At 48.6% G+C, this 17,493-nt stretch overlaps 1 protein-coding gene across 4 annotated transcripts in view; it reads right to left on the bottom strand.

Annotated features, from left to right (window-relative positions):
* Positions 1-17,493, bottom strand: part of Mad1l1 (mitotic arrest deficient 1 like 1) — a 368,748-nt gene that overhangs the window by 334,260 nt on the left and 16,995 nt on the right. For all 4 annotated transcript variants that reach the window (XM_029555183.1, XM_008851411.3, XM_029555181.1 and 1 more), the window contains 5 exons: positions 14,562-14,686; positions 13,893-13,974; positions 10,604-10,734; positions 10,383-10,497; positions 6,860-6,921 (listed from right to left, as the gene is read on the bottom strand). In XM_029555183.1, coding sequence (XP_029411043.1) covers positions 6,860-6,921; positions 10,383-10,497; positions 10,604-10,734; positions 13,893-13,974; positions 14,562-14,686 — 515 coding nt within the window. The remainder of the gene's footprint in view (positions 1-6,859; positions 6,922-10,382; positions 10,498-10,603; positions 10,735-13,892; positions 13,975-14,561; positions 14,687-17,493) is intronic.

Genomic DNA, 17,493 nt, shown 5'->3' with positions numbered 1-17,493 from the left:
GTATAATGACCACTCAGTGGGGTCTGAAGCAAGGCCAGGCTCAGGCACAAAAGACAGAGTCAGGAGCCAAGCAGCAGAGGCATCTTGGCCAGCAGCAAACTATTCCCTCTACAAAACACAGGCCTGAGTACAGAAGGCCCACCACTTACTCAGAGTCCATTTAATAAGGCTCTCACCTCCATTTGAATTGCTAAGTACAGTGTTTAAAAAACCAGACCACTGAAGACACTCTCCACTCCCTGTTGTGACTCACTCTGGATCTCTGCTAGAACTTTCGAAAGCACACTTACCCAATTAAGTGATGAGCTTGCATACCCTGATTGAAATGTGCGGAAATAATGGCGTTCCTGAAGGACAATTTGGCGCCCGCTATCAATTCTGAATGCACACTTTCTTTAGAACTAAAGAATTCTGCCTTTAGGATTTTATCCAACCATGACTATTTTGTTTTGTTTTGTTTGGGGGGGGGCAAGTTAACTGTCCCTCAACAGGAAGGATAAAGGAAACTGGTCCATCCAAACTGTACAGAAATGGGGAGCACCTCATATAGTCCAACAGTAGAGTCTCTACTGATATAGGTATACTGCCAAAAATTAACTGGTGGGACTAAGGATGTGGCTCAGTTGGTAGAGGCCTTACCTAGCATGCACAAAGCCCTGGGTTTCATCCTCAGCACTGTATAAAGTAGACACCATGGCAAATATCTATAGTCCCAGCACTCAGGAGGTAGAGGCAGGAGAATCCCAAGTTCAAGGTCATCCTTGGCTACATAAGTCAACCCCTCAAGACTAGCTTGGGCTACATGAGACTCTTGGCTACATAAGTCAACCCCTCAAAGCTAGCTTGAGCTACATGAGACCCTGTTACAAAAGAATAAATTTAAAAAATTCAACTGACAGCCTGGTGTTGGCTCAGTGGTAGAGTGTTTGCCAAGCAAATTTGAGTCCTTGGGGTCAGGCCTGTTATCTTAGCAAACCTGAGGCCAAGACAGGAGGATCACAAGTTCAAGGCCAGCCTGTGATAGCTAACAAGTTTGAAGCCCACCTGGGTAACTTACTGAGACTTTGTCCTTAAAAAAAAAGTTTAAGAAACAAAGTTACAGAGCTAGGGTGAGCACACTTGAAGAGGAAGAGTACACAGGGGTGTGTGTGCACACAGTTCTAGAAGACAGACAGGAAACGTACCCACCAAGGCCTGGAAAGGACTGAGGGAACCTAAGTACTGTCCACCCTTGAACATAACAGAGAACAGGGGGCTGTGGCTGTGGCTCAGTATATAGAGTGCTTGTCTAGTGCACACAAAGTCCTGGGTTGCATCCCTAGCACTGCATTAACTAGGACAGGTGGTTCACACCTGTCATCCCAGCACTTGGGAGGTAGATGCAGGAAAATGAGGAGTTCAAGCTCACCTTCAGCTACATGGAGAGACTGAGGCCACCCTGGGCTATATGGACCCTATATGTGTTGTCTGCATTCTGAGCATTTACCCCTCCAGCAAAACAAGCCAAGAAGTTCTGAGAGTTTTTCTGAGACAGTCTGTTGGAAGTAGGTGACAGAAAACCTAGGACTGGGAACAGGCATCTGAAGTGGGCCAATCTTTTGGCTCTGAGCCCTCAACCTGTGAGATCCCAAAGCCAACTCCAGCTGACAATGTCTGAGCTGGATTGTAGGACGCCCAGCTGGCGTCCACTGGAGAACTGCTTGCTGTGCAAAAAAAAAAAAAAAAAAAAAAAAAACCCAACCACATCTGGTATAAGGGTGAGAGCTGAGCAGGCGGCTGTAAGCACAGAGGGAAGGGTCTATTTTCTCCTCCCCAGTCTCTCGCCACGTCCCGGCATTATTAGGTCATCCGTAATTACAGTCAGCTGCATCTCATGTTTGCAGAGCACAGATCTTAGACATATTGTGTTAAATTTATCCCTAAGTATTTCGCAGCTCTAATGCTCTAGCCGCACCATGTCCTTCCAATAGTTCACCACCAGTACTCAGAAAAACCGGCTACTCTGGTGCCCTGTCACTGAATCTCAGGACCCTGTTGACCCTACTGAATCCAAACAGAGTTTCAATGATACTTCAGGAATTCCTACATGATTATGTCATCTCCAAATAGCACAACCTATTCTTTTGGAGTTTTTTGTTTTTGTTTTTTAATGTGTATGAGTGTTTTGCATGTACGCAAGTGCACCTGTGCCATGAAACGCCCATGAAGGCCAGAAGAGTGCATCAGAGCCCCTAGAACTAGAGCTATGGATGGCTGTTAGTTGCCATGTGGGTGCTGGGAACCAAACTCAGGCCCTTTGCAAGAACAGCCAGTGCTCTTAACCACTGTGCCATCTCACCGGCTTTGTTTGCTTTGTTTGTTTGTTTGTGATACGGTCTCCCTATAGCCCCAGCTGGCCTGAACTCGCTACTGTAGACCAGGCTATCCTTGAATTCACAGAGATCTCTCTGCTTCTGCCTCTGCTTCCCAAGTGCTGGGATTAAAGGCATGTACTACCATGCCCAGTCTCTGTTCTTCTTCAGGGGAGGAGGGAGGGGAATATGTGCACGTGTGCTGGGTATTAGAACTCAGGTCCTCAGGGCTGGAGAGATGGCTCAGCAGTTAAGAGCACTGGCTGCTCTTGCAGGAGACCCAGGTTCAAATCCAAGCACCCACATAGTGGCTAACAACCATCTAAAACTCTAGTTCCAGGGAATCTGATGTTCTTGTCTGACCTCCACAGCTACTGAATGACACAAGTAAACTTAACACACATGTAGACATAACACTCATACACATAAAATTAGAAATAAAGTTTTAAAATAGGTGTGAGGTTAATCTTCAGGGTCAACTTGACTGGATGTAATATCAACCAAGAGAAACATGGCTGGGCATGTCCATGAGGGTGTTTACAGGGATATTTAACTAAGGTGCCCCACCAACCCTAAATGCAGGAGCCACCAGGGTTGGAAAGAGGGCTCAGTGGTTAAGAGCACTGACTGCTCTTACAGAGGACCCAGGATCAACTCCCAGTACCCACATGGTGGCTAACAATCATCTGTAACTCCAGTTCCAAGGGATCCTAGGTCTTTTTCTGACCTCCACAGACACATGACACAGGTGCCCTTACAGGCATGCAGGCAATACACTCATACACATAAAAAATAAATTTAAAAAAAAGTGTAGGTGACACCATCCCATGGGCTGGGGTCCTGGACTGAATAAAAAGGAGACAGCGAGCTGAGCAGCAGCATCCATCTCTCTCTGCTTCCTGACTGTGGATGCCATGTGAGCAGCTGCCTCACGCTCTTGCCCCCATACCTTCCCATGATGGACTGTACACTCAAACTGGAAACAAAATAAGCCATACCATCTTTACATTGTTTTGTCAGGCATTTTGTCACAGCAATGAGGAAAGTAATGGATACAGTTGGCTGAGCATCCCAGGGCAGCCAGGGCTCCATCCTCAGAAGACCTGCTCCAAACACATGCAGCACTCGGACTGCAGGGCACAGCAGACTCTGAGACAGGCCACTTACAGGTAGGGGAGGCAGAGGACAGGCCTAAGCAACAATCTGCCTGCCCATGAGCAGGCAGCCACCAGGACTAGGCCCCTCTCACATTGGTCAGCAATGATGCTAATAAGTTCATTCCCTCGGGGGGGGGGGGGGGGGGGGGGGCAGTGGGTCCTAGGTCAGGCTGCAAAGGGTGTCCCTAAGGATCCCTGAAGAAAGTTGGATCATCAGGGGGGCAGTGCCACCTAGTGGTAGCTGCACCCAGATCGCACAGAGCCCAGAGCCCAAGTCCTACAGGCCCCAAGATGATGGTACAGGCTTACATGCAGGAGTACTGCTTCTCGGGGCTTGGTCAGTAAGAGCTAGCTGATCTTTTCAGTTGCCCAGGCACCAGTAGGGGGTGGGTCCTTGAAAAGGTACAGTCATGTATGTGTACATGTGTGCATACATGCATATAAGAATGAGTGAACAGGCAAATGTATAATTCTTCCTGTAGGGACACAGACCCAGCACTGAAACCCAACTTTTCCCTACCCTTACATTTCTTCTACATGCCCAGTACCACAACCAATCTCATTACACACAGGCTTCAGAGTCACTCACCTGCCCTACAAAGAAAGTTCCAACAGCTGCCCAAAACTTGACCACAAGAAAGGGAAAGAAGGTGGACAACATGGCTTAGCGGGTAAAGGCACTTGCTGCCAAGCCTGACGACCTGAGTTCAATCCCCAGGAGTCAAGTGGGGGAAAGAATCAACTCCTTAAGTTGCCTCTGACTTTCACATGCACTTGCACATGGACACACACACACACACACACAGACAGACGCACGCACGCACACACACACTAAACAAAGTATAAAAAGAATTTTTTTTAAAAAAAGAAAGCCAGCTGAGCATGGTTACACGTGCCTTTAATTCCAGCGCAGGCAGACCTCTGTGAGTTCGAGGCCAGTTTGGTCTACATAGCAAGTTCCAGGCCAGCTGAAGATACAGGGAGATCCTGTCTCAAAAAGACAAGAAAGGGCTGGAGAGATGGCTCAGTAGATAAAAATACTGGTTGTTCTTGCAGAAGACCTGGGCTCATATCCCAGCACCCACATGGCAGCTAATAACTGTCCGTAACTCACCTACATGCAGGCAATACACACATACACATAAAATAAAGATAATAAAGAAAAAAAACCAAAGACAGGAGAGAGAGAGAGAGAGAGAGAGAGAGAGAGAGAGAGAGAGAAAGCCAGGGCCAGGTGTAACTGCACACGCCTTGAATCCCAGCACTCAGGAGGCAGAGCCTCTTTCACAACAACAACAACAAACAAAAAAAAAAAAAGGAGGGGGAGAGCCAAATTTTTCATCCTATCAGGGAATCTCAATTTTCTCCAAATTCTGTGTGTGACCACACCTGGCTAGGTTGTTTTTTGTTGTTGTTTTGGTTTGGTTTGGGTTTTTTTTTTCCCAAGGAGAATTAGCTGGGGACTGAACCCTGGGCTTCACACAGACTAAAAGCAAACTCTAGCAAAGATCTAAACCCTCAAACCACAGGTTATTGTGATGAGGGGCCACATTTAGAGCTGCTGATCTGCATCCCGCAGGGACAAGTATAACCATGGGAATGGAACACAACTCACATGGGGTCCAGAACGGACTCCTGTGGTACACAAGGAAGCAAGCGACGGGGAGGCTACCAAAGGCACCAAACAGCTGCAGCAGCCCAGGGCAGAGCACGTATGATGCTAAGCATGAGAGGAAAAGCCAGCCCGAAGCGAAGCCCACAACCCGGGGAGACAAGGGAACAGTGCACAAGGGCAGTGTCCTCTGCCTCCAGAGAGGCCGGTCACCCAGGAGGCGCCTCCTAAGGACAAGCTCCTGCTGGGCCACTTAGGCACAGCTGGGAGAAGTTCCTTACTCCTTACATCCAAGGAGAGGGACCTGGGGCAGTGTGGTGCCTGGGAAAGGTCTCCTCAGCTTCCCCAATGAGGACACAGAACACTACAGTATCCATTCCTCCCTCCTGCCTGACCCTAGGCAGGTTGGGCATAGGCACACAACCACCCAAGGACTAGCTTGCCTTCATTCCAGGCACACTGTCCACAAAGCACTTGAGTGGGGAAACAGGTCTGAAGGGCTCAGAAAGCCACCAGGCATTTCAGTCTGGCCACAGTGGCCTGCACCACTCCAGCCAGAGCGGCAGCTCCAACAGCCTGACTGATACTAAGTACCATGTGGCAGGTAGCAGGCACATGAGCACACTAGCAAGAGAGTGACCAACAGGTTTGGTCCAACTGAGCATGAGGGGCCTCTGATCACTCTCATAAGAATGAAGTCACGGAGGTGTTTCGTCTGAGCAGAGCAGCCCAGGAGCAGGAAGGACCCTTGCCAGCAGCTAATGAGGCCAGAGGACAGGATGAAGCACACAGCCTGCTGGGCTGGCCTCCGAGAGTTGAAGTTCTACAGATAGGCTGAAGAGGAAAAGGCTCTGTGATTTAGTGATAAGAAAACCAAGACACACTGTCAAGTGACAGAATGGAAGGCAATGCTGTGATCAGAAGGTGGCAATTCCAGAGCCAGCGTGGGATGGTCTGATGACAGGACAGCTGAGCTCAGACAGAATCTCAACCCTGGCCTCCTTTCCCAGGGCAGCTAGAAAGACAACCTGGAAGCCAGACGTCTTAAAACAAAGGGCTGCTCGAACCCCGCAGGCCTGTGCCCAGGATCCAAAGGTTCATCCCAATCTCTCAGACCTGAAACACACGTGGCCCCATGAAATGTGGCAGCCAGGCCAAGTCTCAGGGGTTCTCAGCAGGCCAATACTGAGCCACTATTAGGACAGATGAGGAGTGGGTCGATGGGGTGGCTAACAGGATCAGCCCTATGTTTCCCACGTATCCAAATATACAGTGCCCAGCAGCTCTGACCCGCAGCACATGCATGCCTCCACCCTCAGCTGGCACAGACCAGCTACACAGGATGCTACAAGGGCCTGAGTGAGATAAGAATCCTCTAGTAAGTTGGGGCTTTCAACTAGGTTCATCCCAAGAGGTTATCATCACTAAAAAGACGATTTCCCCTCAAAGCAATGACTTCTTCACACACACAAGGTACTGTGATGGTGCAGGCAGTGAGACATGCCTGCCCCCTGCCCCGTGGATAGGCAGGTTTTCTATAAAGATGTCCTTACCAATTCAACAGGAAGAGTGACTTAGCTCCACCTCCCTCCTGTGTGAAGCACCTCAATACACCTGGACGAGGTGGGGCAAGAGCTCCTACCCAGAACCCACAGAGGAACCTGCCTGCCCTATCCTCAGGACTCCAAGCCAGAAGGCCCTGGAATCAATGGCCCCAAGAGGAAACAGGGCACACCTACCTGAGGTTCAAACCCATGGTCTGGTCCAGTCTCTCCCAGCTCTGTAGCTTCGTCAGCAGCTTCTAGAAAGACAATTACAGCCATCACCATCTTCTGCCAAACAACTATCACATAAAACTAACAATGACACTGGCACACTGGCAATACAATGAGTCCTTGTCCCTGTCTGAGACTGGAGGTGTGAAAGGTCTGATTCCAGGTGACTGGACTACTTCATCAGCCAAGGTTATGGTACACAGCCCACCACAGCCTCACTTCCTCCTGCTCCTTCCCACTCCCACCAGGCAAGTCAAGTCAAATGCCCAGGATTCTGAGGGTACCACAGTCCCGCAGCAGTGCATGCCAGGTGCAGACCCAGTCCTTACTCCCCCAGGGCCAGTCTCTCTCCACTTTCCAGGAGCCTCTCAGAAGGCCAAGCACCAGACAGATAGGCTTGGAAAAGCCACGTTTTCCCCATGTCATGGTAGGACAGGACCATCAATGACTTGGGAGGGGACAGTCAGTCCTCTGGGGCAGGCAGGGACAGTAAGGTGCATGTGCCTGTTCCATTCAGACTTCAACCTATACATTTCTCCACCCTTTAGAACTGAAACAACCAGAGGACGAAAACCAAGTACTTCAGATCAGTCACACATATAGGCGCCCAGCACAAGACTGTTATCAGGGGTTCACTCAAAGTCCTGGCCCCAGGGCTGCCCAGAAGGGTAGAGGAGCTTGCCACCAAGCCTGGTGACCTGAGTTCGATCCCCAGAATGCACATGGTTAGAGGAGAAAACCAACTCATGCAAGTTGTCCTACAACCTCCACACAAACAGGGTGGCACACATGCATGCATATATACATATAAACTAAGAAATTTAAAAAGAACTCTTTTAAGGGACATGAAGGTGCACAGCTGCTACCTGTCCTAGAGCCAGAGCTATGACGCAGCTGCTCCATACTAGGCCCTGATCTGAACACTCCACATGAGACAGATGGGGGCGGACTGCTGCAGCGTCAAGTTCTCCACACAGGGCTCAAACCATTCTAGACTCTAAACCTCAAACACTGTGAAAAAACAAAACAAACCAAAAACACTGTGTCGGAGCTGGACCACATAAGTACCCACACCCACAACAGGAGGCTCGCAACCACCTGAATTCCAGCTCCAGGGGATTCAATGCCCTCTTCTGGCCTCTGTGGGCACATATACACATATGGTGTATGTATACACACTCACACACACACACACACACACACACACACACACACTCTAAAAACACTGTCTAGGTCTAATATAAATTATACTGCTAAACTGCCATGCACTATTTGCACTTCTGAGAGTAGACTCAGGGACCAAGCTGGGCTCCCTTGTTTCAAATTCCAACAAATTTATTTCACATGGTCTTCAAGACACTGAGCTGGGGCAGGCCTGCCCCCTGGCTCTGTAATGAGGAAAGAGAACAGCAAATATCTAGGAGCACTAAAAACACTGGGCCCTTGAGAACAGCTAGAAGGTAAACCATTTCCAACAGAGGCCCCTACTGTTTATCCTATGTTATAAAAATGCCTGTGGCCCTGGTGTGGTGGTGCATGCCTTTGACCCCAGCACTCAGGAGGCAGAAGCAAACAGATCTCTGTGAGTTCCAGGCCTGCCTGATCTACACAGAGAGTCCCTGTCTCAAAAACAACAAAAAGATGCCGATGGTGGGAATAGGAAGCTGGACACTTCCTCTGGGAACTCCAGCATGGCTGTTTCAGCGGGGCTACCCCAGTCATCTCTGCTGGATGCTGAAAGCGTTCAGTTGGATGGTTTGCCAGCTGCTGCTTCTCTCAGCAGCAGCTTACTGTTTTTTCTTTTAATTCTGCTTGCTATCCACTTCATAAACACACTCATTCAAAATTGAAAGTACGGCTATCACAGATTATTCACTGGACAGCACACTAGAGCAAAGGACCAAAGGACATGCCAGGACTTGTGCCTAGAGAAGCCAGCCTCTAAGATGGGCCTGTGTGGGAAACTGTGAAGAGCCATGGGCTGGTGCCCTGGCTGGTCCCTGAGGACCCCAGCACCAACAGGCACACAGTTGTCCTGGGCCTCTAAAAATATTTTTAAAAAGAAGATAGGATATGGCGGCAGATGGATCTACATAACAAGTTCCAGGCCAGCTAGGGCTATAGAGAGATCCTGTCTCAAACAAACAAACAAAAAAAAACAACAACAACAAAGACAAGGCTGAGGAGATGGTTCGGTTGGGAAAGTGCTTACCACACAAGCATGAGGACCTGAGTTCAGATCCCCAACACCCACATAAAAAAAATAAATAAATAAAAAATAGAAAACTGGGCATAAGCTGGGTATGGGCACGCACATGCCTTTAATCCCAGCACTCAGGAGGCAGAAACAGGTGGATCTCTGTGAGTTCAAGGCCAACCTGGTCTCCACTGGTCTCCATAGTGAATCCAGGCTAGCTGTGGCTACAGGGAAACCCTGTTTCAAAAAGACCAAAAAAAGCCGGGCATGGTGGCACACACCTATAGTCCCAGCACTTGGGAGGCAGAGGCAGGTGGATCTCTGTGAGTTCAAGGCCAGCCTGGTCTACACAGTGAGTTCCGGGACAGCTGGAGCTACAAGGAGACCCTGTCACAAAACAAAACAAAACAAAACAGAACAAACAAAACAAAACAACCAAAATAAATAAATAAATAAAAGGCCAAAAGTAAAAAGCTGGGCAGAGGTACATAGAGGTATACCTGAATCATAGGACTTGGAGAACAGACAGGCGGATTCCTGAATCTCACCGGCAACTAATTAGACTAGCTAATTAGTGATCCCTGGGTTCAATAAGAGACTCTGTTCTCAAAACAGAAGGGGGAGAGGTCAGAGGCCCCTGAGGCCCCTAAAACAAGCAATCCCACTGCTGTTGGCTGCCCACCAGAACTACAGGATGAGATCCTCCTTCTAAAGATGCCACGCCTCAGTTGCAAGACATGGAGGAATCAAGCTGGAACTGAACTAGAAGCTTCCTCCCTGATGACTGGTCCTTACTGTACTGCAGGGTGCCATAAGGAATGCAGGGGAGAACTTGACAGAGTCTTGCTCAGCTGTGTACAACATACTGACCAACCAGGTAACACACGCCCAAGATGCAACAGTGGCAAGTGTGTTATGGGATAGCCAACTGCTTACTGATTGGATCTGATGCATGTGACATCAGCAGGAACCCCCGTCTGGTACCATAAACCCAGCCAAAGCCAGTGGCTGGATATGTCACAGACCCTAGTATAGAAGCAACAACTGCTGCTTTGCTAAATGGACATACTGGGCTACACAGCCTTCTATACAGCTATGTTTACAGCCCACAGAATAGTACTGTCAGCTTTAGTGAGAGACGCTTCTATCTACAGTGGTCAGCAGTGACTGCAGAGACTCACAACTGCTGCTTCTGCTCACCATACCATCACAGGACCCCAGGGGTGACCAGATATCACATGGGACAGATGTGCTCTAGAAGCAAGGGATAGCCCTGGTGGCACAACTCACCTCCTTCTCCAACTCCAGGTCAACCAGAGCTTCCTGCATCTTCTCCTGGCGGCCCAGTTTCCTCTGCAGGCCTTCCAGCTCCTCCGTCAGCAGCCTGTTGGTTTCCCTCATCTCCCTAAAGGCCAGAACGCCAACAGTCATGCTGGAGACAAGCAGAAGGGACACCCACCCCAGAAACCCAGTTCCAGGTAGAGGGAGCAAGCTAGACCCCAGGTCCTCACCGCAGATGAGTGTTCTCCTCACGAAGTCGCTTCAGCTCCCGCTCCATCCTAGGCAGCTGCAGCAGCTGCGACTTCATGCTCTTCACCACGGCCGCATCCTGCTCTTGCAGGCACAGCTTCTGCTCCAAGTCCTAAAGGAAGCAGAGAGGAGAAATGGGAGTAGCCAGGAGACACAGGAAACGTGGCCTCTGTCAGTAGAGGCTGGCCTGAAGAACACATGCTGGCCCTCCAACTACAGAAGGTTCTAGAAAAAGGACAGTGACAGTGAGATTGTGATGGTCAGGTTGAAGAGAAGAGAGACGAAAGGAAAAGGCAGCAGTAACTAGAAGACAGCTTAGTCAGTAAGTGCTTGCTGTGCAAGCATGAAGCCTTAACTTCCATCCCCAGGACTCACATTAACAAAGGGGGGTGGGGCCAGCTGTGGTGGCGCACCCGTTTAGTCCCAGCACTGAGGAGAGAGAGGCAGGCAGATCTCTGTGAGTTCAGGGCCAGCCTGGTCTACAAAATGAGCTCTGGGCCAGCTGGGGCTATAGGCAGACCCTGTCTCAAAAAAAAGAAAAGAGAACAGAAAAGAAGAAAGGGGAGGGGAAGGCAGGGGAGGGGAGGAGAGGAGAGAAGAGAAAAGGAAAAGAGAAGAAAAGAAAGAGAAGAGAAAAGAAAACAAAAGAAAACAAAAGAAAAGAAAAGAAAAGAAAAGAAAAGAAAAGAAAAGAAAAGAAAAGAAAAGAAAAAAGAAAAATCGCTTTAAAAAGGGGGGGAGTAGGTGGCTAGTAATGGGGGCTGGGGAGATAGTTCAGCAGTTAAGAACACTTGATGTTCAGGCTGGAGAGATGGCTCAAGGGTTGGGAGCACTGACTGCTCTTGCAGAGGACCCAGGTTCGATTCCCAGCACCCAGATGGCAACTACAAACCATCCTTAACTCCAGTTCTGGGGGAATCCAACTCCCTCTTCTGACCTCCACAGCATGACACAGGTGCACTCACACACACACAGGCAATACACTCATACACATAAAATTAAAATAAAAAATTAATATATATAAAACACTCACTGTTCTTCCAGAGGACCGGGTTAGATTCTCAGCACCTACATGGCAGCTAACAACCATCTGTAACCCCAGTTCCAGGGGATCCAACAACCTCTTCTGACCTTTATGGGTATTGCATGCACATGGTACACTTACATACATGCAGGCGAAACATTCATACACATGAAATAAAAAAAATTTTTTTTTTTTTTTGGTCTTTTTGAGACAGCTGTAGCCACAGCTGTCCTGGAACTCACTATGTAGACCAGGCTGGCCTTGAACTCACAGAGATCGGCCTGCCTCTGCCTCCCAAGTGCTGGGATTAAAGGCATGTGCCACCACACCTGGCATAATATATTTTTTTTTAAAGGAGGTTAAGAATGGGGGGACTGGAGAGATGACTCAGCAGCTAAGAGCACTGGCTGCTCTTGGAGAAGACCCAAGTTGAGTTCCCACCACCCACATAACAGCTAACAACAGCAACTCGAGTTTCAAGGGATCTGACACCCTCTTCTGGCCTCCACAGGCAGTGCACAACATATGTTGCATGTACATACATGCAGGCAAAGCAGCCAAACATATAACATTTTTAAAAATAAAATAAATCTTAAAAATAAACTTTAAAAAGTGAAGGGGATAAGAGATAGGAAAGAGAATTACTGAATTAAAAACTAATTTTGTTTGAAAATGCCATAATGAAATACTGTCTATGCTAACTTACTATTTTTTAAATGAAAGAGTAATAAAATAAAAAATTTAATTTTTGAAATAGGGCTAGAGAAATGGCTCAGAGGTTTAGAAGCAAGCACTAGTCTTGTACAGGACCTGAGTTAGGTTCCCAGGATCTATGTTAGGTGGCTTGCAACCACCTGTAACTAGCTCCAGGGGATCCAACTTGTCTGGCTTCCTCATGCACCTGCGACTCGTGTATACACCCCACACAGGTACATACAGATACACAATTTTTTTGAAATAAATAAACCTTTTTTATTTCAAATGATATCAGGGAGCCACAAAGGTCTTCTTGTCAGTGGCCTCCACGGCCCAGAGCCTCTACGAAGCCTTCCCAGGACAGACCAGCTATGTTTCTCAGCTGTGGCCTTGTCATCAGCTCTAGGGCAGCCCCACCACTGCACCCCAAAAGCCAGTATCTACACCACTATCAGTCCTTCCAGTGCCCATTCACACACTGTCCAGTCTTCTGGACCCCCAAACCAGGAGCCCATGTCACATTCAGCCCACACACATGATGGGGCAGAACTCCCTTCTGGATATGTGCAGTCTGCTGCTGCCCCAGGAGTTAAACCTGCAGCAGCTGTGTCTATTCTCACTGTGTGACAGACTCTCCTATACCACACCTGTCACCTTGAACTTCAACAGGATAATAGCACTGGCATCTGGTGACAAGTCACTGAACAGGCTGCATATAAAACCAGGACCAAAGCAACTGGTCAACAAGCCCTCGTGGAGCCTAGCTTCATCCAGGCACTATGTGAGGTGGTAAGAACAGAGCGATAGAGAGGACTGTCAAGCTGTGGTGGGCTGAGGATTGCAGAAGCAAGGACAAGGCCAGGGAGAAGGTTAAGTAGGAAGCCAAAGGGGTTGGAGTAGAGTGGAGACACAGGATTGGCCAGTAGCCAAGGACAGCAGGAGCCAAGCCTACAGCTTTGGGGTTGGCCCAGATACACACAAGCAGGGGCAGCAAGAAGCCAACTGACACAGGCATCCCGTGGGTCTAGACATTGCTCTAGCAGGTGGCCATGGAAGAGACCTGAAGGCACCATCTCTTCAGCAACATTGCTAGAGTGAAGGGAGAGGGCTTGAATTTGCATTAGACAGAATGGCTAGGAGACTCAGCTTAGCCACGTGCTGGCTGGGCAACTGCGAAAGGATTTCTACCTCTCTAAACCTGCTTCATGTAGCCAAAGTCAATCTGGAACTTATGATCCTCTGCCTCAGCCTCTCAAGGGCTGGTATCACAGGTATGTCCCTGGGTCCAGCTCTCTGAGCCTAGATTGCAGTGTCTTCCGTGTTGACATTTTCCTGTGGGTTCCTAGCAGGTCCGGATCACCAAAGTACCAGATTCCTAGGAGTGCAACACTCACTGTGGCCTCCCCAGTACCCAGCATGGGGTTTGGCATACAGAGGACAATGTCTAAACACAACATTGAGCACACCACTGCTGAGAAAGGCCTGTGAGTGACAGGAGGCTGAGGTCCCCTGCTTCCTATGGAAGTAACAAAAGCTAGGGAAGAGCCTACCTTAATTTTCTGCTCCTGTTCTGCTCTCTCTTCTTGGCTGGCCTGCAGCTCCTGGATCTTCTGATTTGCCTCCTGCCATTTCCTAAGGGTGAGTATGTGACAGGTCAGCCCATGATGCCCCTCAACCTGAGCCCCTACACATCCACTGTAGGGGAACTCCAAGTCCTAGGCCAGTCCCTGCACTGGCTCCAAGGTGTGGTCTCATCTGATGGGATGAAGGGTGAGCCCAGTCCACCTGTGGCACCAGCCAGGTCTCATCTTTGGTATCTGCCACTCCTAATGCCACCACAGGTAGCAGAGGAGACACAGGCCTGCCCACACTAAGGGCAGATTGTGCCCAGACAGCACCTGGCTAGGGCAAGGGCAGTCCTTCAAGGGAGACTCCAAAGGGTCCTGACTGACACCCACAAACCATCACACACCCCTGTACTCTGCGCCTAGAATGGCTTACCCAGTCACAGCCACCCCTGCATCCTAATTTAGCTCAGTTAGACCTTCTCAGGAAGCTGGTTCCAAAAAGCACAATGCCCCAGGAAAGAAGGAACTGAGCTGCTACCCTCCTGCTCTGGTACTCACAGTACCAAGTCCAGAGGTCTCACTATGTGTCCCTCCTGCAGTATATGGACAAGGATGGTCTTAGGACTGACACAGACTGGTGCCCACTCTCACCGCTGCTGCAGGTCCAGTTGTTCCTTCAGCTCCTGCTTCTCAGACTCTAGACGTTTCACCTGCACCTCTTGGTCCATCATGCTCCACTGCAGCTCAGAGACACGCCCCTTGAGTGTGTTAATCGTCTGGAAGCAGAGGACACTGGATGCTCACTGAGGTCCATATTGCATATGGACCAAGTTCCCAGGCATGGCTTTTACACACAGAGATCAAGGTTAAAGGAAAGGGAGGGCACTTCACCTAAGCTACTGGGACAGAAACAGAGCCCACCTGTCCTGGAAACATGTGCCAGGTAGACAACACACCCTCAGGAGCATCCCAGCCCAGGTATGCCTTGTGCTCCTTATAAGCTGACAAAAGTGAGTCACAGCCAGGCCCTCTGGGAAAGCCAGTCCTAGCCACAATGGACTTCTAAGGCCTGGTAGCCTCCAAACACAGTACCACACACCCAGCATCCCTGTATTCCAAGAGTTCACTTCAGACTTCTCTCCACTCCTCAGGTCTCCTCACACTCCCTAACTACCCATTAGCAGACATTCCAAGAGGACGTAATTCAGAATGGAAGGACAGGAAGGTCCTGACCAAGACACAATAAACAGGAGACCCAAAGCTGTCCTCAGAACTGTGCTACAGAGCTGGGCCTGGTGGTATATGCCTGTCATCCCAGCTACGTGAAAGACTGAGGTCAATGAATTAAAAGTTTAAGACAAACTGGAGCTGGAGAGATGGCTCAGTGGTAAAGAGCACTGGCTGTTCTTGTAGAGAACCTGGGTTCCCATCACCCGCATGGCAACTAACAACCATTCATAACTCCAATTCCGGGGGAATTCAACACCCTCTTCTGTCCTATGTGGGCACTGCACAACACAGATATACTTACACACATGCAGACAATATACTCATACACATAAAAAATAATAGCCGGGCATGGTGGCACACACCTGTAGTCCCAGCACTTGGGAGGCAGAGGCAGGTGGATCTATGTGCATTCAAGGCCAGCCTGATCTACATAGTGAGTTCCAGCACAGCTGGGGCTACAGGGAGACCCTGCTTCAAAAAGACAAATAATAATAATAATAATAATATTTTAAAAATTTAAGATAAACCTGGACTATAGAGTGACTTCAAAGACAGCTTGAGCAGCTTAGTGAGAATTTGCCTCAAAATAAAAAGTAAAAAGAGCCAGGCGTGGTGGTGCACACTTTAATCCCAGCAGAGGCAAAGGGCAGGTGGATCTCTGTAAGACCAAGGCCAGCCTGGTCTACACAGCAAGTTCCAGGAAGCTAGGGCTACAGAGAGACCCTGTTTCAAAAATAAATGTAAAGAGAGGTCTGGGTATGTAGTACAATGGTAGAACATCCCCCAGTGAGTAGCTCAGCAGTAGAGTGCCTACCAGCACACATTAGGCCTTGGGTTCAACCCAAAAACACAACAACAAAAACCTATACTATAAAAGCCACCCAGGGGGGCAAGAGATGGCTCAGTGGTTAAGAACACTGGTTGTTCTTGCAGAAGACCCGGGTTTGAATCCCAGCACCCACATGGCAGCTAACAACTGTCTGTAACTCCAGTCTCAGGGGATCCGACAGCCTCTTCTGACTTCCATGGGCACTACATGACACGGGTGCACTTACCTACATGCAAGCAATACACACATACACATAAAATAAAAATAAATAAAATTTAAAAAAAAAAAAAAAGCCACCCAGGACAGGGAGTTGAAAGGTGACACAAGCCAGCTAGCTGGGCCAGAAGCTGCAGTACTTCAAAGGAGCAGCAGTCTCAGAGCCAAGCTGACAGCCTGTCCAGCGGCCTCCAGGACGGCAATGTGAGAAATATGGTCTTTTCTGTCAAAGGGCCGAGCAGCTATGTGCTGGCTTCTCAAGTGTTTGTCCCACCAGAGAGGCAATCAACATCCTGGAATGTCCCTGTGCTCTGACTCTGTGCCACAATTTCCTAGAATGCTTAAATGATTAACTAGATGTGTGGCTTTTACAGCCCTGAACCCCTTCTTTGTTCTTCTTAAACTAAGCCAAATGGGAGTCAACTGTAAAGTTAAACCTCAGCCCATAAAGAACATCCAAGTGTCCCATGTATTTAGGGATAAAAAGCAGACACTTTAACTGAGTGTGCTAGCTATACAGGATTTCGTGGCTACACTCCTTCTGCACAGGTCTGCCTTGTCCAGAGACCGTAATCTGAGTGGTGATCTCTTGATTTGCGACCCCTGTTTTGTCTCTAACAATAGTAAGCCCATCTGACACTACCAAACATTAGCACAAAGGAACCACCACCATTGGCTCTAACCACTCATAACCAGTGGATCTCCCCTGTAGTTTTCCTAGGGAGAGAGTATGCTTGACCAATTCACCCAAAAAAGCCAGTCTACTTAGAACTACCACATGAATTAACATAGAAGGCTCAGAGGTTAAGAGCACTGGTTGTTCTTGCAGAGGACCCAGGTTCAGTTCCCAGCACCTACATGACAGCTAACAGCCATCTGTAACTCCAGTTCCAAGGGATTTGACACCCCTCTCTGACCGCCACAGGCATTGTACAACACGGGTGCACTCACATACATACAGGCAATATATTCATACACATAAAAATAATTTTAAAAAATTTATATTTTATTTATTATTTTTATTTTATGTTGTATGAAGACCTGTGATCATATCCCCAGCATGCGTGTAAAAAGCTGGGTGCACACTGGTAACTCCAGCACTGAGGACACAAAGACAGTAAGGTCCCTGAGACTTGATGGCCAGCTAGTTTAGTCAAAAAAAAAAAAAAAAAAAAATTTACAGGTCTAGTGACAGACCCTGTGTCAAAAACTAAGGCAGAGCCAGATGCAGGAGGCAGAGAGGCAGAGAGGCAGGAGTATCAGCAAATTCAAGGTCAGTCTGGTCTACATTTCAAGTTCCAGGCCAGC

The sequence above is a fragment of the Nannospalax galili genome, unplaced genomic scaffold, assembly GCF_000622305.1.
Source record: "Nannospalax galili isolate Female #2095 unplaced genomic scaffold, S.galili_v1.0 scaffold664, whole genome shotgun sequence".
Lineage (NCBI taxonomy): Eukaryota > Metazoa > Chordata > Mammalia > Rodentia > Spalacidae > Nannospalax > Nannospalax galili.
Note: the sequence above shows the minus strand (reverse complement) of the source record. Positions and strands in the feature narration are given on the sequence as shown.